The sequence below is a fragment of the Cololabis saira genome, chromosome 10, assembly GCF_033807715.1.
Source record: "Cololabis saira isolate AMF1-May2022 chromosome 10, fColSai1.1, whole genome shotgun sequence".
NCBI lineage: Eukaryota > Metazoa > Chordata > Actinopteri > Beloniformes > Belonidae > Cololabis > Cololabis saira.
In genome coordinates, this window is record NC_084596.1 from 34,005,680 (window position 1) to 34,024,053 (window position 18,374).

Here is an 18,374-nt window from a genome sequence, read left to right on the forward strand (position 1 = left end):
AAATAAACACGAATGGAAATAACGGTCACACATCTGAAATCAGACATGCAATTAATTAATCAATTGAGTTCTTTTAAATCACTGCAGATTGTTGTATTTCTTTTTCTTTTTTTTAATTGAACTATGAAATGTTTTGATGACTAACTGAAGATCACTGAAGTCTTTTCAGATTTTATTTCTCTGAAATTCATCCTTAATCGACTTTTGATGAAGCATCTAGATTTTATTTGCCTCCATGTTTTCTTTATGGGAGACTTTATTCTCAGTTTTCAAATTAGTATGGAGGACCAAAACTGACAAAATTAAAAATAAAAGCAGAAATTGTATATTTATTTTACCTTATACGTGCATTCCTTGTTTTTACATTCCCTCGTCTCCTATTGGTCCTATTGGTCAATAAATAGGAATGATTCTGCTTTTTCCCATTTATTGACCAATAGTAGAGGAGCTGGACCACGAAAGACAGCCTTCCTCATTTAAAGTAAAGTAAAAGTAGATGAGGGAATGTAAAAACAAGAAATGCACTTATAAGGAAAAGGAAAAACAAAATATCATTAAAAATAAAAGCAGAAATATATATGTGAGTTTTGGTCCTCCATACATTTTCACAGGACGATCTAGTAATGAAACAAACAGGAAATGCCCCCCGTAGTTGTGTGTGAGCTCTTGTGGGCGTCGTCCTCCCTACAGAGACAGTGGGATTGCTCGGAGCAGGCCTCCTGCAGCGAGCTCCTGAATGACAGCACCATCCGATGTGCGGTGAAGAGGACCTGCTCGGGGACGCCGCATCTGCCCCGGCTGTCCTGCAGACCCTCCACACAGGACGCCCCGGAGGATGGGACCCCCCCCGGCCCCGGCCCCGGCCCCGCACGGCGCAGCATCCAGCACTCCAGGAGCCTGGGGACCCTGACCAGCTTCATCTCTGGAGCCGAGTGAGTCCGTCATGCACGCTCTCCAGCTCATGTGCTGCTGCTGATGTGCTTCCTCGTGTCCTCATAGTCACCACATCTTTGTATCTCAACGGAAAATATGAAGGGGTCGTGTAAAAATACTGTATTTTCAGCACTATAAGGCGCACCTAAAAGCCTTTAATTTTCTCAAAAACCGGCAGTGCGCCTTATAATGCAGTGCGCCTTATATATGATCATTACGGTAATTTCTGTTACTGTAGTCAGGGGGATTGTGGGTAATGTAGTTGGTGTCGCCGAAGTAATGGCGCTAAAAACGTCAGGAATCGTCACAGACGTTCAAGACAACAGCAGCGACACTGACTCGCATAATGGCGACTTTGACGAGATGGAGCAAAGCTGGTTTTCATTTTGTTAATAAAGTTTGACATACGGTACTTTTCTTCTTGTTTTTTTTTTACATTTGCTGTGGGATTTTGTAGCATTTCCTGTAGCGCAGCTCCATCTGGTAGATACGTAACTCAACCCCAGCCACTATAGTACGGTATTTTACCATATATTTAGTGCGCCTTATAATGCGGTGCGCCTTATATATGGAAACAGTTTTAAAATATGTCATTCATTGAATGTGTGCCTTATAATGTGGTGCGCCTTATAGTGCGGAAAATATGGTAGATTTTCTGGTGTCATCTCGAGGATCTATGACACTCTAACTAATATAAATCCTCAGCCCACCATCAACATTAGAACTCTCTGTGAGGACGATCTTGGTACACCTCTTTCTGATGATGTTGTGGAAAGCAGTTTTAGAGCAAGTACACTCATCCTCTTCATGCTCCAGATATGGCCTCATACAATTTAAAATAGTTCATCGCTTCCACTATACCAAAGTCAAACTGGCCAAGATTTACCCCAATATTGATCCCACATGTGATCGGTGCAAGCATGCTCCAGCTACTTTAATACACATGTTTTGGACATGTCCCACTCTTCGCACATTCTGGCTTGCAATATTTAACTCCTTGAGCGATGTATTCAATATGATAATTGATCCGCATCCTCTGATAGCTGTATTTGGAGTAACTGCGACTGGCCATCAAACATGTATAATGTTGTGGCCTTTACTACTTTGCTGGCCCGACGCCAAATACTGTTGAACTGGAAAAGCTCAAAACCTTCCTCACATGTCAGGTGGATGAGACACATTATGTTTCACCTAAAATTGGAGAAGATCAAATTCACTCTAAGGGGTAATAAGGACAAATGTAAAAAGGTTTGGTTGCCCTTTCTTATATGTTTTGACAGTCTCACTGCTGATCAGACCCTGGTACAGCCCAGTTCCATGCAATCATAAGACTGTAACTACGTCTGCATGTCTGCAGGTGAACTCTGGGTCTGGTGACTGTGACCATAGCTGTTCTATATATTAGTACTATTATAACTTTTTTTTTCTCTTTTTCTTTCTTTTCTTTATTTCCTTCTTAATTCAGTTATTTACTCATTTAACTATTTATTGTTTTTGTATTTCCTTTAGAGGGTCTGGGAACATAGGGTGGTGATGGTGGGGCAGCGAGGATTTATTATGTGAAGTTTCTTAACATGTGACTTGTACATGATGTTCTCAACAAAAATGCCAATAAACCGATTTTTCAAAAAAAAAAAAAAGATTTTCTGAGACAAAAATCGGATTAAAGTTGAAACATAAACTAAAGACAAGGCGACCTTTTATTCACTATTCTTCAATATTCAGTGTAAGAGCACCCGTTTCAAAAACAGCTTAAACCTCAACTACTATGGAAATATATATATATATATATATATATTTTTATTTTATTTTTTGACACATTTTATCAGTAAAATTCATGCAGTGAAGACATTTTTTGCGTCAGACTGGTTGCAGTACACCCGTTAGTGGCATGCAGAGATAGAAGGAGCTGCCACTACATTCAGAATAACATTTTTAATTACTAAAATCTGTTAATCAATGTTGACAAGTTGGCTTGCGTTATCTTTTTTGTGACCTCGACTGCGTTTTAGTTGGCAATCTGGTAAACTGAGGCGATATTTTATCATCATTTCTTCGCCTCTCTGCTTTTCAGTATCTGTGTAGGTGTACGTGTGTGTGTGTGTGTGTGTGTGTGTGTGTGTGTGTGTGTGTGTGTGTGTGTGTGTGTGTGTGTGTGTGTGTGTGTGTGTGTGTTCACATCACCCACATCATCTTTTCCTCATGTGTTGAGTGAATGCAGCCTGACCTGTTTGGATGCAGCCGCAGCACAAGTCAGATCAGGAGATCATGCAGGCGTCCCGGAGACGTCATTCACCAAACCCTGAGATAAAGTTTCCATAACCTGGATCAACTGAACCTGAGCTGTTCACTGGCTATGGATTAACTAGTTCAGTCAACCCCATATTAGCTCATCCAGGTGTGTGTGGATTCACGGTAAACCCCACTAATCATCTCAAAACCACGAGAAGTACATTTTAGATGATTCATGTCATTCATTTTTATGAAACTCTTTCAGTCACTCTTACAGAAAAGACTACGCTCTGTTAATAAAATGCAACCAAATGGCCTTGAAAAGCACATTTAAATGTAGAAATATAACTCAGACGTCTCAGTTCATACGGAGTTTGGCCTTACGTGAAGAATGAAACGGATTCCCCCGCATGACCAGTAAAGAGACTCGTTTACTGTTCAACAGACCGCCACACTTTTTCTGTTGTTAATCCCGGGGACAAACGGTGTGCGCCGTCGGAGACAAAACCAGGTTTTATGAGGGGATTTTGTATTTAAGTTCAAGTGCAGCCGGTCTGGAAACGGAGGTTCGTCAGATGTCAAGTCACATCAGAGCTTAGTAGGAGGAAGAGATATTCAGATTGATGGCGTTCCCCCCAACCACAAAGGTGTGGAGCCGGCTGAGGATGATGAACTACATCAGGTGACGTCAACCTGTGTCACCAGCACAGACCCCAAACACCTCAACCCAGTTCACTGATGATTCTGGAAAACTCCCGGTACGTCAGGATGAACCTAATGACACCGCGGCAGGTTGAAGCCTGTAACTGATCAGGCCGCAGGTGAGAGCGCGGGTGGTGAGCTCTCTCGTCTCCTCAGCTGTATCTAGGAGGAAGCTTCATTAAAGAACCAAACTCAGGCCTTAAAATGAGGCCTCACCTCTCACGGTCTCAGCTTTCGTTGTCGTGTACCGGCCCGCTCCCTCTCAGGTTGTCCTGTTGCATAGAAACAGTGTTTGTAGTTTCATGTGAGCTGCTCACTACCACAGCCTTGTGGAGCCTGGCGAGTGCTGAGTCATCGTTTCAGCTCCGGTGTTCTGCCAATTTCTGCTGCTTTGCCAAAAAATGCTACCTAATGGTTTTCCACCTTTGTAGAGCTACAATTGTACTGTGTTTTACTCCCTAACCCACTTCCTTTTCCCCCAAGTGGTCCTTATTGCTTGCTAGGCCTACTCAACATCCCATATTATCCATTTTACATCGTGCAAGAAATGATGCAAACTTTGAAAATCCACTGTGCGCATGCGCAGAACCACAAAGTAGCATTTCTCGGCAGGGAGCAAGGATTAGCAGAACACCAGCAGTCTTTGTTTCAGATGTTGCTACAGAAATGACACCTGAACCCAGGAAAGATGGACAGATGCTCGTACGTGCATTCTTCAGCACGTGTCCTGTATGAGTGTGACAGATCTGGACGTAACATGCAGCTGGACCGGTTTGCAGAGGCTTAGATTACAGCTGCAACTGAGCTTCTCATGTTCTTGTTTGCTCTTAAAGCGACTGTGACTCGTCTTACAAGGTTGTGTAAGTAGCTTCTGAGTTCACAAGGGTACAGTTTACCAATACGGCTTTAAGACAAGACCTGTTTATTTAGCAACATGTAACACAGAAGGAGGGAGAAATGTAACCATGCAGGAAGTAAGACCTTTAAATATTGTTAAATTAGGGGCAAATAGGGAGAGGGTAGTCTAGTGGCTACAGAGGTAAGCTTGTTTCTGGAGGTCCCAGGTTCAAGCCCCGGAATGACAACCAAGATGAACCATCTTGGGCCCTTGAGCAAGGCCCTTAACCGTAATTGCTCCCCGGGTGAAATGGTGTGTTTGTTCTCTCAGATGTAACTTTGGACAAAAGCATCTGCTAAATGAAAGTCTTCTTCTCCTTTCGGCTTTTCCCTTCAGGGGTCGCCACAGTGAATCCTTACCCCAACTACCTTCATGTCCTCTTTCACTACATCTATAAATCCCCTCTTTGGTCTTCCTCTGGGCCTCAGCATCCTTCTACCAATATATTCACTATCTCTCCTCTGGACATGTCCCAACCATCTCAGTCTGGCCTCCCTGACTTTATCTCCAAAGCCTCTAACATCGTCTTCATTTAACATCTGTTAAATGAAAGTAGTAGTAGATTAAGACTGGTTGATATTCAGACTCACTTGTGCTGAATGGGATGTTGAAGAACATCTGGCCTTCATCCTGAAAATGACCGGCTGCTCGTGACCCACTGTTCGCCCAGAGTGAGCAGTTTGGATCAGGATCAGGTCGTCTCACCTGCAGCTACCTGACTCAGGAGAGCCACATAACCCTCTCCTCAGTGGTACCGCCTGCAGGAGTCCACAACACTGGCTGGCGGCCCGCTCCCGTGTCTCCCGCCCCAAGGCTGTCGTCCCGGGCTAAAGCCCACTGCTTCTTCGGTGATGACGATCACTGGTGTTATGATGTTTCTTTTCCCAGGTTGCAGTTTGCTTCTGTGCATTTCTTCCTCAGAGTATTTCAACCCTTTTATTGTAGATAACCATCAGTGGCACTAATTTTTTATTCAGCTGCCGTTAATAATACTGGGGAGGCCAGCTGGGCTCACTTTAGCATTTTGGACACATTCAGATGGACCGGGGGTTGAAAGAGCCATATTGGACCAAAAACACAAAAAACAAATATGTCTGGAGCCGCTAAAAATGAAAAGTCTTGTATAAGCCTTAGAATAAAGGCAACACATGCTTCATGTATCTATATTAGTTATAACTGGAGGAAGATTTTTTTTCATTATGCACTTCGAGAAAAAAATTGAAATGTCGAGAAAAAAGTCGAAATTTCGAGGAAAAAAAGTTGAAATGTCGAGATTAATGTTGAAGTACAATTTCGAGAAAAAGGTCAAAATGTCGAGAAAAAAGTCCAAATGTCGAGGAAATAGTAGAAATTTCGTGAAAAAAGTCGAAATGTCGAAAAGGGAAGAAAAAAAGAGAAAAGCAGAAGAAAAAAGAAAAAAAGCAGAAAAAAGAAAAGAAAAAAAGAAGAAAAAGAGAACAAAAGGAAAAAAAGAGAAAAAAAGAGAAAAAAAGAGAAAAAAAGGACAAAAAGAGAAAAGAAGAAAAAAAAGAAAAAAAAGGTCAAACATTTTTGAAAAAGCTCCAGGAGCCACTAGGGCGGCGCTAAAGAGCCACATGCGGCTCTAGAGCCGCGGGTTGCCGACCCCTGAGATAGAGCAACTTAGCACCAGGTGAGAGGCTTCAGGGTAATGAAGGTGCATGGGGCAAACACGCTGCATAACTCTCGTCTGTCGTGAGCAGAATCCTACAGACGGAGGACATATCGATGCAGCGTGATGATGGGGTCACTTCACTTCTGCAACTGACGTGACTCCTCCGGTGCTTAGGGGTAATGAGCCTTCAAAGGTCCGACTGGAGGACGAGCGCTATGTGCTCTTTCCTGTTTACCAGCTGATGCTGCACTTCTGACGGAGAACCAAAGGAACTGTTTGTGGAGAATCACCTGAAGTTGCTGGATGTTTAAAGCTGACGAGGCCAAAGAGGAGAGAAAATCTCATAAAACATTAGTGTTAACTACTTTACTGCTGTCATGTACCTTTCAGAGTTAATATTAAACTTCATGTGAAGGGTCACATGACGGAGGCTGACAGACGGACAACGAGAGCTCCCATGTGGACTTGTTTCTAGACACATCTGATAGCTAAGTGTGAGTCTAGAAACAGTTTAATACTCTAACATGGCTAGATTAAGACAAAAGGTGAGGTTTATAACTATAAAACTTGTACTGATCCAGTAGGGCCGGTGCAGCAGGTGTTCTGGTAGTCACCTGTGAATTCAGCAGGGCCTTTAAAACTGAGCTGTCCCAGCATCCTCTGCAGTCGGCAGGAGTCCTGGCTCAGGAGCTGACACGCTGATCTTCCCAGGGCGTACCCAGGATGGGTGGATTATAAACTTAATGTTATTGACACAGAGACACAAGACAGGACTCTTTGTTATCTTGAATTCAATAAAACCATTTCATTGGATTTAATTTCAGTGATCGCTCCAGAGCTGGAGCAGTTGTGAGCTTAACTTTAAACATTTGAACGTTCATAGTGATTTATTGGTGCTGGTGCAGAGTTGTTTATTAAATAGATGTTCATTACATTCATATATATGTTATTTTATCCCAGGAAATGATTGTTTCGTTAGGACAGAAATATAAATGATGTCTTTAGTGTCTTCCACATGAGTTATGCTGGTTGTCAGTTCAACAATAGCATCAGATCAATATCAGGCATTGGCCGAGACACAAACGCAGGAATCGGTATCAGTATGAGAATGAAGACGTCAGATTGGTGCATTCATGTCATCAATAATACCTACACCGTCACTTTCTCGTCATCGTTGACCGCTGCCAGTGATAAGTATTAGTCTAACGCAGTGAACGGCGTCAGCTGTCCGCTCTGGGGGGTCGGGTCGGGGTCAAAGCTGAAATCAAGGGCCCCGAAAATATGCTGATATGGTTTGTGGATTAATTTTATTATATATTTTGATTTATATATTTCAAAATGAAAAAAAAAAACTCAAAACTCCTGAAGTCTGTGACACACATAGTTAGTGACTGATTCTTAATTTCTGCCACCTTTGTGAAGAATGTTTACAGCACTGTCCATCACTAAAGGACCTGTCAAAGGAATTGAAAGAGGAAAATAAAAGTTTAGTGTCGTGGGCTCCTTCTGACGTCAGATAGTCCAACTCCAGCTGTAAATCCTCGTCCACAGCTGGAACATCTCTCCTCCCAGTTAATAAGCAAGTGTTGGGCGGGAGAGAAACGTGACGTTGCCTCTGGTCACCGATAGAGGGCGCTGTTGGGGCAGCACCTATGCCGTACACACTTTTGACTTTTGTCTCTCCTTACTTTTTATAGTCACAAGCTATTTATGTGACTCCTGCATGTGAAAGGCATGAGGAAACGGGCAACTTCACACAGAGACTAGCTCCTCGGGGACTGAAGGAAAAGCCTGAATATGAATATTCAGCTGGACTGGACGTCAGAAACTCAGGCAGGGTGACAGTTTAAAGTGTACATACCCCAGGAACCCAGAGAGGAAACGATTGTGCAGCACATTTTGAAACTGATGAATAACGTCTTCCTTAAGATTATGAATGAGGGCTGGAACGAGGAACAGAGACGCAGGAGGAGGTGATCTTTCATCCTGCCTGCAGAGCAGATATCCATATTTAGCTGGAAGGAGGGACGGGCTTGCAGCAATGTAAACACAGGCCGGGACAGTACATCAGCACTAATGCTGGAGATCTTCACCCAGCACAGCCGTGACCGCTTCAATCATGGAGAGACGAGCAAGGTGGTGGAGCCGTCTGATGGGGATGATCTGACAGAGTTGCTCGTTCACTTTACTTTTGGTTTTACTTGTTTTATCTTTGATTTTTTTTCTAAGGCGTCTCGGGCTGTTTGAGAGCTGTAACGCGGGAGTAATCATGATCAAGCCTAGGTTGGTTTCATCTGTGAAGAGGCAGGGATTGGACACGAGGCACTAGTCTCACCTGGACTTGGACGATCAAGAGAGAAAGTCATGGGAGCTGCAGGACCTCTGTCACTTATGTCAGAGAAAAGTCTTTAAAGGAAACAGAAAGGTCCCCCGGTTACCGATGCAGAGCAGATAAAAAGGCTTTTCTACAAGTGAATCCACCATGAGTGACCTGAACTCTGAGAGCTCGGAGGAAGAGCAGTCCAGAGCGGAGGAGAGGCCACGGAGGCCGGACCTGAGCAAGCTGCCCATCATCCAGCTGCTCCCCAGGTCCAAGGCCGGTTCGGGGCCGGGATCCCCCAAGATCTCGCCCAAGGACTCCCCGCTGGGGTCTCCCCGAAACTCCCCGCTGCTCTTCAGGAAGCTGCTGGTGAACCGCAGCATCAACCTCCAGAGGCGGCGCTTCACCCTGGCCTACACACCCAGGTAGACGCCGTCGCCGTCGCCGTGCCACCGTGGCGGCGGGCGTGAAGCCGCCATGCCTCATGTTCAGATATCACAACACGCTTCATCTTGTCCTTCGTTTGGACTGGATCAGAGGTGTCAAAAGTATTCACATTCATTACTCAGGTAGAAGTATAGATACTAGAGTTTAAAAATACTCCTGTAGAAGTTGAAGTATCAACTCAAGTTTTTTACTCGAGTAAAAAGTATAAAAGTACTGGTTTCAAAACTACTTAAAGTATAAAAGTAAAAGTAATGTAAGAGGGAAAAAAGCCATTAAGGACAAAAGCCATTGAAAATGAATGCATCTTAGTATAATGCAAATATATTAAAGAACTATATATGTGTACTATTGAGCATTAACATGTGTTTCAGAGAGCAGGAGATATGATGACTAGTTGCCTATAAGTATTGTAATGGTGCAAAAAGTCAAACTTCAGAGGCATGTTATCATTTATCCTAACCTTTATTGGAATAACATCCAAGTTTAGTTGCAGGAATCTGAGGGAACGGATGTAAGAACAAAACTGGACAAGAACATCTGAAACAACCACAACCAAATTCACTCTATCCGGATGGAGCAATTTAACTGGATAGTTTTTTTTTAAAGGCCGAAATGAAATACAGTAACGAGGCTGTTTTTAAAATGTAAGGAGTAAAAAGTACAGATAATTGCGTGAAAATGTAAGGAGTAAAAGTAGAAAGTCGTCTGAAAAATAATTACTCCAGTGAAGTATAGATAACCAAAATTTCTACTTAAGTAAGGTAACAAAGTATTTGTACTTTGTTACTTGACACCTCTGGTCTGGATGAATGTTCACGTTGTGTTCAACAGCACTTCTAGATGATGTCCAACACGCAGGTTTAACATGCTACGGTTGTGTTAAAATGAGGATAAACGAGGAATAACTGCTTATAAATAATTGATTGATTAAATCTGTCCCCAGGTGGTGATGAGTTGTTTTTCAGCACAGAGGCTGAGACTCGTTTCTTGTGAGTTGTATTTATATTCAGCTTTAGCGTACTACACGAGGAACGTACTTTTGTGTGGCTGATTTGTATTTTGTTGGTTCATAAACATCACAAAAGATCTGTATGGGTATTTACACCAGTATTGTACATCAGTGTAGACGACCAGGATGATGTGATGACTGTAGTAGGTTTATCTGTGTCTTGTTGCGTCTCGTCAGTGTTTTGGTTGACACGCCGTCACGCTTCTTGCTTTGAGGGGTTCGTCTCTCATCTGCCTTAATTCTCCAGTCGAGCCAACATCAGACGCTTCATATCATATCACGCATATTCCCACAAGAGGGGCATCAAACGACTCCCTGGGCTGGATGTTTTACTAAAAACAAGAGGTGTCAAAGTTCTGATATTATCGTATTACAAAAGGTTGTTTAAATGATCCAGAAACTGCCTGCAGAAAACGTTAAGTCTTATCACATAAAAAGTCAGTAAACTCCCCAACAACTAGATTCCTTCCTCTCTGTTGACTGATGATGAGAAACAGTAGAAATATAAAATGTGGGACATGCAGCTCAAAACTTTGCATCTGCATTTTGAGCTATTACTGTTCAACGTCTTTTCCGAGAAGATAGTTTAATGGGTGCAAGTCCGGAAAGAGATAAGCTACACATTTATTCAGTCCAGTTTAAACGCGTTTCTTCACCTCCTCGCCACTAATTAAAGTCACTTCCTGCTCCAAAAAACACCAAGTCAGCGATGAACAGATGCCAAACTGGAAGCGTTACAGATGCTGAGTGACATCAGCAGCAATGTCCATAGTTTTACCAGATTTAAGTGAGTTAATGTTGATGTCACGTACTTAACTTAACTTAACTAGCTTATTATCTCAGGTTGCTCTGCAAAGGAGCGGCCGTTGGGCCCCATGGGCGCCGTCCACTGACATGTCGATGTCAGTGGACGGCAGCAGCTCATCGTTCATGTGGATTTAAGTTTCTCAGCATCGTAGCTCTGTAACAGTAACACGGTCAGAGATTACGTTAAAGTTCGCCACATTAGCAGCTTCCGCAGAGCTGAGAAGATGTCGCCTTTGAGGGCGTTACTGCCAGCGCACCAAGACGTCCGCGCTCGCAGCCGCTGATGAGTATCAGCTGTGTTATTCCTCTGGAAATGTTGTGGACCATTAGTGTGGACGTCAGTGTGACGAGCAGCTTCCTGTTTTACTAAACTTCCAGTCCTCTTGTTTTCACCTGCAGTCGCCCCCCTCGTGCACCAGATGTTCCTTTAGCAGTTTTCCAGCCATTTCAAATTGTTTTACGCAGGCTCGTATATTATGTTTCACCTGTCACGCTATTTTAAACCATCCATCCATGATATATACCCACTTACTCCCAGTCAGGGTCCCGGGGGTCAGCTCGGCCACATCCCGGCTTTCTTTTTTTCTTTTTTTTAATACTCAGAGGTACCAGCAATAACAGGCCAGAAGTCTATAAACCAGTTTTCTCATCATTGTATGAAGCTTTTTTTAAAACATATATGTTAGGGGGATTAGGGGGGGTTGCATCCGCTGCAAGTATGAAATGAGAGAAACACAAGAAAACCCACAACGGGCACAAAAGCCTTTGAGATCTACAAGAGAGAAAACAAACAAAGGAACAGAAACGGGAACAGGCAGAGACACAAACAGCAACCATTCCAGCAGTGGCGTCAATTCAGTGGAAGCTAAGGTATGGCAAGGTTACGAGTCACAGAACTTAACTAGAGTATCAATCAACACGTCCAGCAAATACTCATCACATAAGTTTGCTATGTAGCTTATCTGTGTGGGCAAGAAAATTAGAACTTTTTCAAATGCAGTCTCGCTCACTGCAAAAACTAAAAATCTTACCAGGAATATTTGTCTTATTTCTAGTTAAAATGTCTCATTTTTAGTCAAAAAATCTCATTACACTTAAAACAAGAGTCATTACCAGAAAAATAACTTATTTGACCATTTTCACCTGTTTCAAGTAAATTTTCACTTGAAATAAGTAGAAAAATCTGCCAGTGGGACAAGATTTATCTTCTCATTACAAGCAAAAAAATCTTGTTCCATTGGCAGATTTTTCTACTTATTTTAAGTGACTAAAAATGAGACATTTTAACTAAAAATAAGACAAATATTCTTGTTAAGATTTTGAGTTTTTGCAGTGTATAATAACTAGTGAAATCGATCATGTTGTTCTGATTTGCATTTGTAGTTATTCTATATGTATTAAGTAATAGAATAATCAATACAAATAGACACAGAGTAATTCCATAAATGTATTAAAAAGAACAAACATTTACATTTAACCCTTGAAGCCAAGGTGTGGCGGCTGCCGTACCTTGCCATACCCAATTGACGCCCCTGCATTCCAGGTCTCTAAAACTGAATCCAGACTAGGCTACTGCGATTATCTGTCCCCCAAAACTAGGGGGTGAGTGTGTAAGTGAGTGAGCAGGTGTGTATGTCTGCGTAACTGTGTGTGTGAAATGAAAACAAGGTTGTACTTAAACTACAGTGAACTATAGTGGAAGAGGGAGGGCACAACCACGCCACCCGAGAGACCAGAAGGAATAAACCCTAACCCAGGCCTGACATATAGTACATGTGTTTGGACTGTGGGAGGAAGCCGGAGCACCTGGAGAAAAACCCACGCAGACACGGAGAGTCCTGCCTGGAGTCGACCCAGGAACCAGTGACCACCAAACCCCCACGCTTGCACTTTTCCTACCTTTTTACCTAACCCTTTCCAGTGGGATGTGATGTTTGCCTGCACGCCAACCACTTTTATCTGCCAGGCATCTGTGTGTGACTTTAAAGAAAGAAAGAAAGAAAGGAAGAAAAGGTTGTTTGCCCGATCCCTGGACTGGAGTTATTTTACGATCACCAGCGTCTCCAGCGAGGCAGCTGCTCGTGTCTCGGATGTGGTGGATCTGGTGACCGTGAGGTGCTGACCTCAGTTCCTCCTGCACAGCCCGGCCGGCTGCGTCTCGGGATGATTTGTGCACCTATTCTTCGACCGATGGAAAGGGAGGGAACTATGGAGGTGGTCTTTTCTATCATTTTAAGGCTGTCTGGAAGCAGGGGCCTCGAGGGGAAGCTGCGGTTTCTGTGAGGGCTCGGACCGTGCAAAGACGCCAAAACACATTCGACTGTAAAGGTGATTCTATAAATAAATAGATAAAAGATAAAGAACAAGGAACAAGAACAAGATAAAGAACACGATAAAGTCGACTGCTTATTGAGTGCATAAACACGGCCACAAATCCGCACAGACCCCACAGTGAAGCCGGCAGGTGGACGTGTAGGCGAGGCGTCTAGATCGCTGCGTTGAGGTAATCTGGGAAAATCTGGTAACATTTCTGGGAAATATGGACAGGTTCAGTGTCCAGAATCTGAGCAGAGCAGGACAGTCCCTCCATCACACCAGTCCAAAGAGAGTGATAACCTTTACTGGTATGTTGTCCAACCAGATTTAAAAAGAATTGTCTCTAAAGAATTAGAGAACATCTCTCAGGGAATTTGTGTAAGTTTGTTTCTTCCACGCTGATGAAGAATGAGATTATTATCAAAACTATGTGAAATAATAATAACATAAATACCTTAAATAATGAAGGTAAATAATTACGTAGAACGAATATACTGCATACATAAACATGCCTTAGCCTTCAACTCCAGATAACCTCAATTCCTGCAGAGCAGACGGCTTCGTATTTATTAATTTGATGTAGCGGTCATAATTCCTGTTTAAATGTTCAGCAGCTCTGTTCCAGCACGTCTGGGTGGATTTACTTTTATGAGATATTATTGCACATAATTCAAGACAAATTAAATATTTACTTGTAGCACGGAGTTAATGCGGTCGCTCAAGCCGAGAGATGACGTGTCAGTAAGTTGCAAAACCTTGTTGCCTCCACAGATAAAAAACAGGGCCTTAAAACTATTTGTGGATGGGTAATAGCTCTTTTCTCTCTGTCAGCCGCCACAGTGCATCCCCGTTGGTGCGGTAAATAATCAAACGCTGCCTGGTGGGGAAAATTTGAAGGCCCTGATCATTTATTTTTCTTTCTTTCTTTCTGTTTCTGTGTCAATGTTTACCTTTATTGTGGACATACTCTCCCATCAGTTGCATCCGTAACTGCTGTTGCAAGGCGTCTCCATCTCGGTGCAGCGACATCACATCCTCCTGAAAGAAGCTATCAGGTGTCAAGCGTTCAAAAGAAAAGCAGCCTGCGGCCGCTGGAGAGCTCCGTGAGCGTTTCCAAGGCCCTTCATTTCTATAAACACTTCCTGTTTAACAGCCGTGCGTCTGACACTGATGGACGTTCCCTTTCCAGGGACACCTCAGCCGATTCATTCATTTCCAAGTGTCAGATGAAGTCTAAATATTAGCGTGCAAGAGTCCGGCCCGGGGAGGCTCCAGGGTTCGGTCTGCAGGGGTTGCATGTGTGCAGGGCAGCGCGGATATTGGACGTGACAGTTTTTATACGACACAGCTCTGAGGTCAGGCCGTTTGGGAAGTTTCCCTCTTCGGTGTGTGTGCGGTGTTCCATCATGTCAGAGCCCGAGTAAAAAAAAAAGAGGATGAATTATTACAGGACGACTAACAAGGAAGAAGGATTAAACAAATAGGGGGTCCTGTGGAAAATAAACGTCACAGGCAGCTCAAATATGGAACAAGTCCGCACAGCTTTTTTCAAATAGTGTCAAAGTTGATTTAGCGTTTCTTTTCTCTTTTTTCTACCCAGAAACGCCATGTCCAACGGATTTATTGGCAGAATACTTTTTATTATTGCTTTTGGAAACCAGCTCTGGGACGATGTTTCAGTATTTACTTATTTATTTATTTTATAACTCAGCATTGGAGCAAACCGTGCCAGCGGGCTGTTAACACACTCATTGAATCTGGATCTACTTGATCTTCATCACTTTGACTCCTCAGTCAGGCAAGAAAAGGGAAGAAAGGCAAACAGAGCAAAGGTGATCCTTTCAGACGCCGCTCGTACGAGCACATGGCAGTTTATCACGTCTGAGTACGGGATAATAAAATACCTGGCAATGCAGGCCATCATGTAACATAATGCAGATACTATATCCTTTATCTTCTGTAGATCAACCATATGGGTGAATAAAAACCTAAATCAGGGACCTGACTCATAATCCTAATTTATGATGTACAGTTTTGATCTCGTCGGCGTGGGCAGGTTGAAGTGAAGCGGCTGTACTGAAGTTGTTGACACTGGTGGTAACTCACATTTGCATGTATTTGTATGTTTCCACCAGAAGCTGCAATGTTGTGAAAACCTGCCGAGCTGTAGTTTGACTTTCGATCTTGTCAATCTTGTCATTTTTTTAAAGGTTATTCTGGCCAACTCTTTAGTTTAGTTTTTAGTTTAGTTAATTTTGTTTTGGTCATTTACATTTTAAGATGTTTGCATATACACACTGTATATGTATACACACACGTATAAATATATATATTATATATATGTACACATTTCCTTTTTTTTTTTTTTTTTACCAAAAAGGTATAGGCTGAAGCCTCATGGCTTATTTTGCCTATCCTTTTCAACAAAAGGCAGACTTCAGAAACAAAAAGATACTAATAAGAAGAAAATGAAACGAACGGACAAAACAAAGAAAATGAACAAATAAAAATGAACAAAGAAGAGAAGAAAATAAATGTGGTCACTCACGATTGAGGACAGCTGCAGGTGGAAAGTTGCATAATTTAGACAGTTTAATATGAAGATAATTTATAATAATAATTTATAATAATTATTTATATAATAATTTATATATATTAGTGTTCTATATTTATCTATTATTTTAGATTTGTAATTTTTTTTAAATTTGTAAATTGAGCTACTTTTTTTTTAGTTCCTCATCCAGGCGGTTCCATAGTTTCACCACTTTGACACGTAGATACATACACAGAGACATTAAACAGCATCATTGACAGAGTAACCTACTTCCAGCTGCATTAGCTTTACTTAAAAAAACATCACAAGTAGTGTAAGAGATTGGTGGTTGAGAGTGTTTGTTGTGAACAGGATAACGCTACGTGCAGATGATGCTCTCTTAGCCAAACTGTAATCTTCTGTTTGTTTACGTCCTTGTGATAAATAAACAGCAATCACGCAGAGTGTGTTTAGAGAGCGGGTATCCGTATGTGAGGTACGCGTGCAGCACCGGTGGCTCTAACGTCCAAGTATCCTGACGCTCACTTTTTAAGACACTTTACGGGTGTCTGACCTCCGAATGACCCGGCATCAGGATAGGTTATGTAACCGGATGGTTGTCATGGACAACAATAGCTCCAAGTGCTCTCTCACCCATCCATTCATCCATTATATAGAAAAAAGTGAATTACTTTCCAAAAGCACGCATGGTATTGAAGTATCGAGCGTCTGACGAGCCGGTCGCTGCCGGCGTGGAGGCAGGTTTTTGTTGCAACATCTAAACGTGTTCACAAACTCTGTCATAATGCAGCTTTATGGTCCTTTTTCACCTCATCTCAGGGAATAAACCCCTTTGTAAGGCAGCGCAGTCGCTCTTTGTGCAGTTTTGCTCGTGCTCTCTCTCTCTCTCCCCCCTCTCTCTCCCTCCAAACCAGCACCCCACCCCTTATCTCTCCCTACACAATCCCTCTCTCTGTCTCTTCCTCTCAGGGGAGATAGCGTTGTTTGTTGTTATAAGCATGAGTTTGGTCCCACCACTCTCAGGAGACAAGAGAAGGGAGAGCAGAGGTCTGTCATCACCCACTCCAGGGAGGACCTAATGGGATAATAATACTCTTTCCACTTCATTTTTTTTTTCTTCTTCCCACTAAGACAACTGCGCTTGGTCTGTTGGTGGATCAACAACGTTCAGATGGACAGCTTCCTATCAGGGTTGATGGACTTGACTTCTGAAGACAGACCGTACCTGCGGACCTTTGTTGAGGAATTCACTTTCACAAGTTTGCAGCTCGTCTGGATGAATTCAAGCCGGCTGCTTCCTATTTAGACGTACGCAGGGAGGAAACACACACACACACACACACACACACGAGGAGGACCGTGTTTATCTTGGCACGTCCGTGGTGAGCTGAGGGGAGAATAAATGAGGAATTGGCCTGGGATGAGCACTGACAGCTGACACCGTCCTCCGTTTTTCTGCGGGTGTTGTTCAGGCCCCCGACTCTCTACGCTCGCAGTGAGATGATCTGCTAACTCTCTCCATCAGAGGGCTTTAGCAGCCAGCGAGCGTTGCCTTTTTGGGCAGCTTACACTCACAGATGTGAACACATGCACTCTGAGCAGATCCTTTTGAGATTTTCCTTTCTCTCTCTGCGAAGCCAGAGGGACATATCCTTAACGCCGGGAGTCTGGGACTGAAAGTTTGACTGGAACCAGCTTTCAAAGTGTCATTTCTATTAATGGAAGCCACTTTCAGGTGCTGAACACAAAGGCGACTCTGCAGGTCTGAGCTGCCGTCGCCGTGCCGGAGGCCTTTGCGTTTTTGCCACTTTGCATCCCGAGGTTGCTTTAGGTTCCTGGATTTCCTAGTATTCAAACACCTTTTTCCTATTCACGCCGCCATGGAGGATGGTCCTGTCAGATAAGTTCACCTTCGTCCGTTGTCGCCCATAGTTGCTGTTCTTTTTTTTTTTTTTTTTTTTTTTGACAACTCTCTGGACTCAAGTCTTTTTCAACCTGCCAATGAAATGATGAGCAAAGACGCTCGCTTCTCCAGAAAGATGCCCAGCGGTTTCTCCACGCGCAGGCACTCTTGCATCGGGTACGTATCCAGCTGTGTGCTGAGAGCTTTGTGATTATTGATGCTGACGGCTGACGAACACAGAAAATAAGTCATGTTTGCAGGATTTAAAAGAAGCGCTGGAAAGTTCATTTTACTGCTTTTTTGCTTCTGGAAAAATACTTTTCCAGTAATGCTGAATGTACTAAACAGATGGAGACACGGGGGTCACAGTGTTCACGAGCTCCCACTCTTCCTTCTGACCTTTCGTGGATCTATATATTCTGTGAATCACTTCTTTCAGTAGTTATCCACTTTTAAAAGGCCATTTAGATGGCAAAGAATACAAAAAATGAGGGACTCTGAATAATTTAAGCTGTCAAATGAACTTGAACCCTTCTGAAGCTCCAAACAAATGACTCCGATGATGATGATGATGATGGTGGAGCAAGTGGATGATGCTCGTGGTGTTGAGTCTGTCTTTG

General features: G+C 43.0%; 1 protein-coding gene across 4 annotated transcripts in view; it reads left to right on the forward strand.

Annotated features, from left to right (window-relative positions):
• Window positions 1–18,374, forward strand: part of pde4ca (phosphodiesterase 4C, cAMP-specific a) — a 52,425-nt gene that overhangs the window by 1,005 nt on the left and 33,046 nt on the right. For 2 of the 4 annotated variants that reach the window (XM_061732673.1, XM_061732674.1), the window contains exon 1: window positions 8,793–9,143. In XM_061732673.1, the coding sequence (XP_061588657.1) occupies window positions 8,881–9,143 (263 nt within the window). In that variant the 5' untranslated portion in view covers window positions 8,793–8,880. Of the gene's footprint in view, window positions 1–690; window positions 933–8,792; window positions 9,144–16,847; window positions 17,932–18,374 lie in introns of those variants that run through there. The other 2 variants (XM_061732672.1, XM_061732678.1) reach the window with 2 other exon arrangements.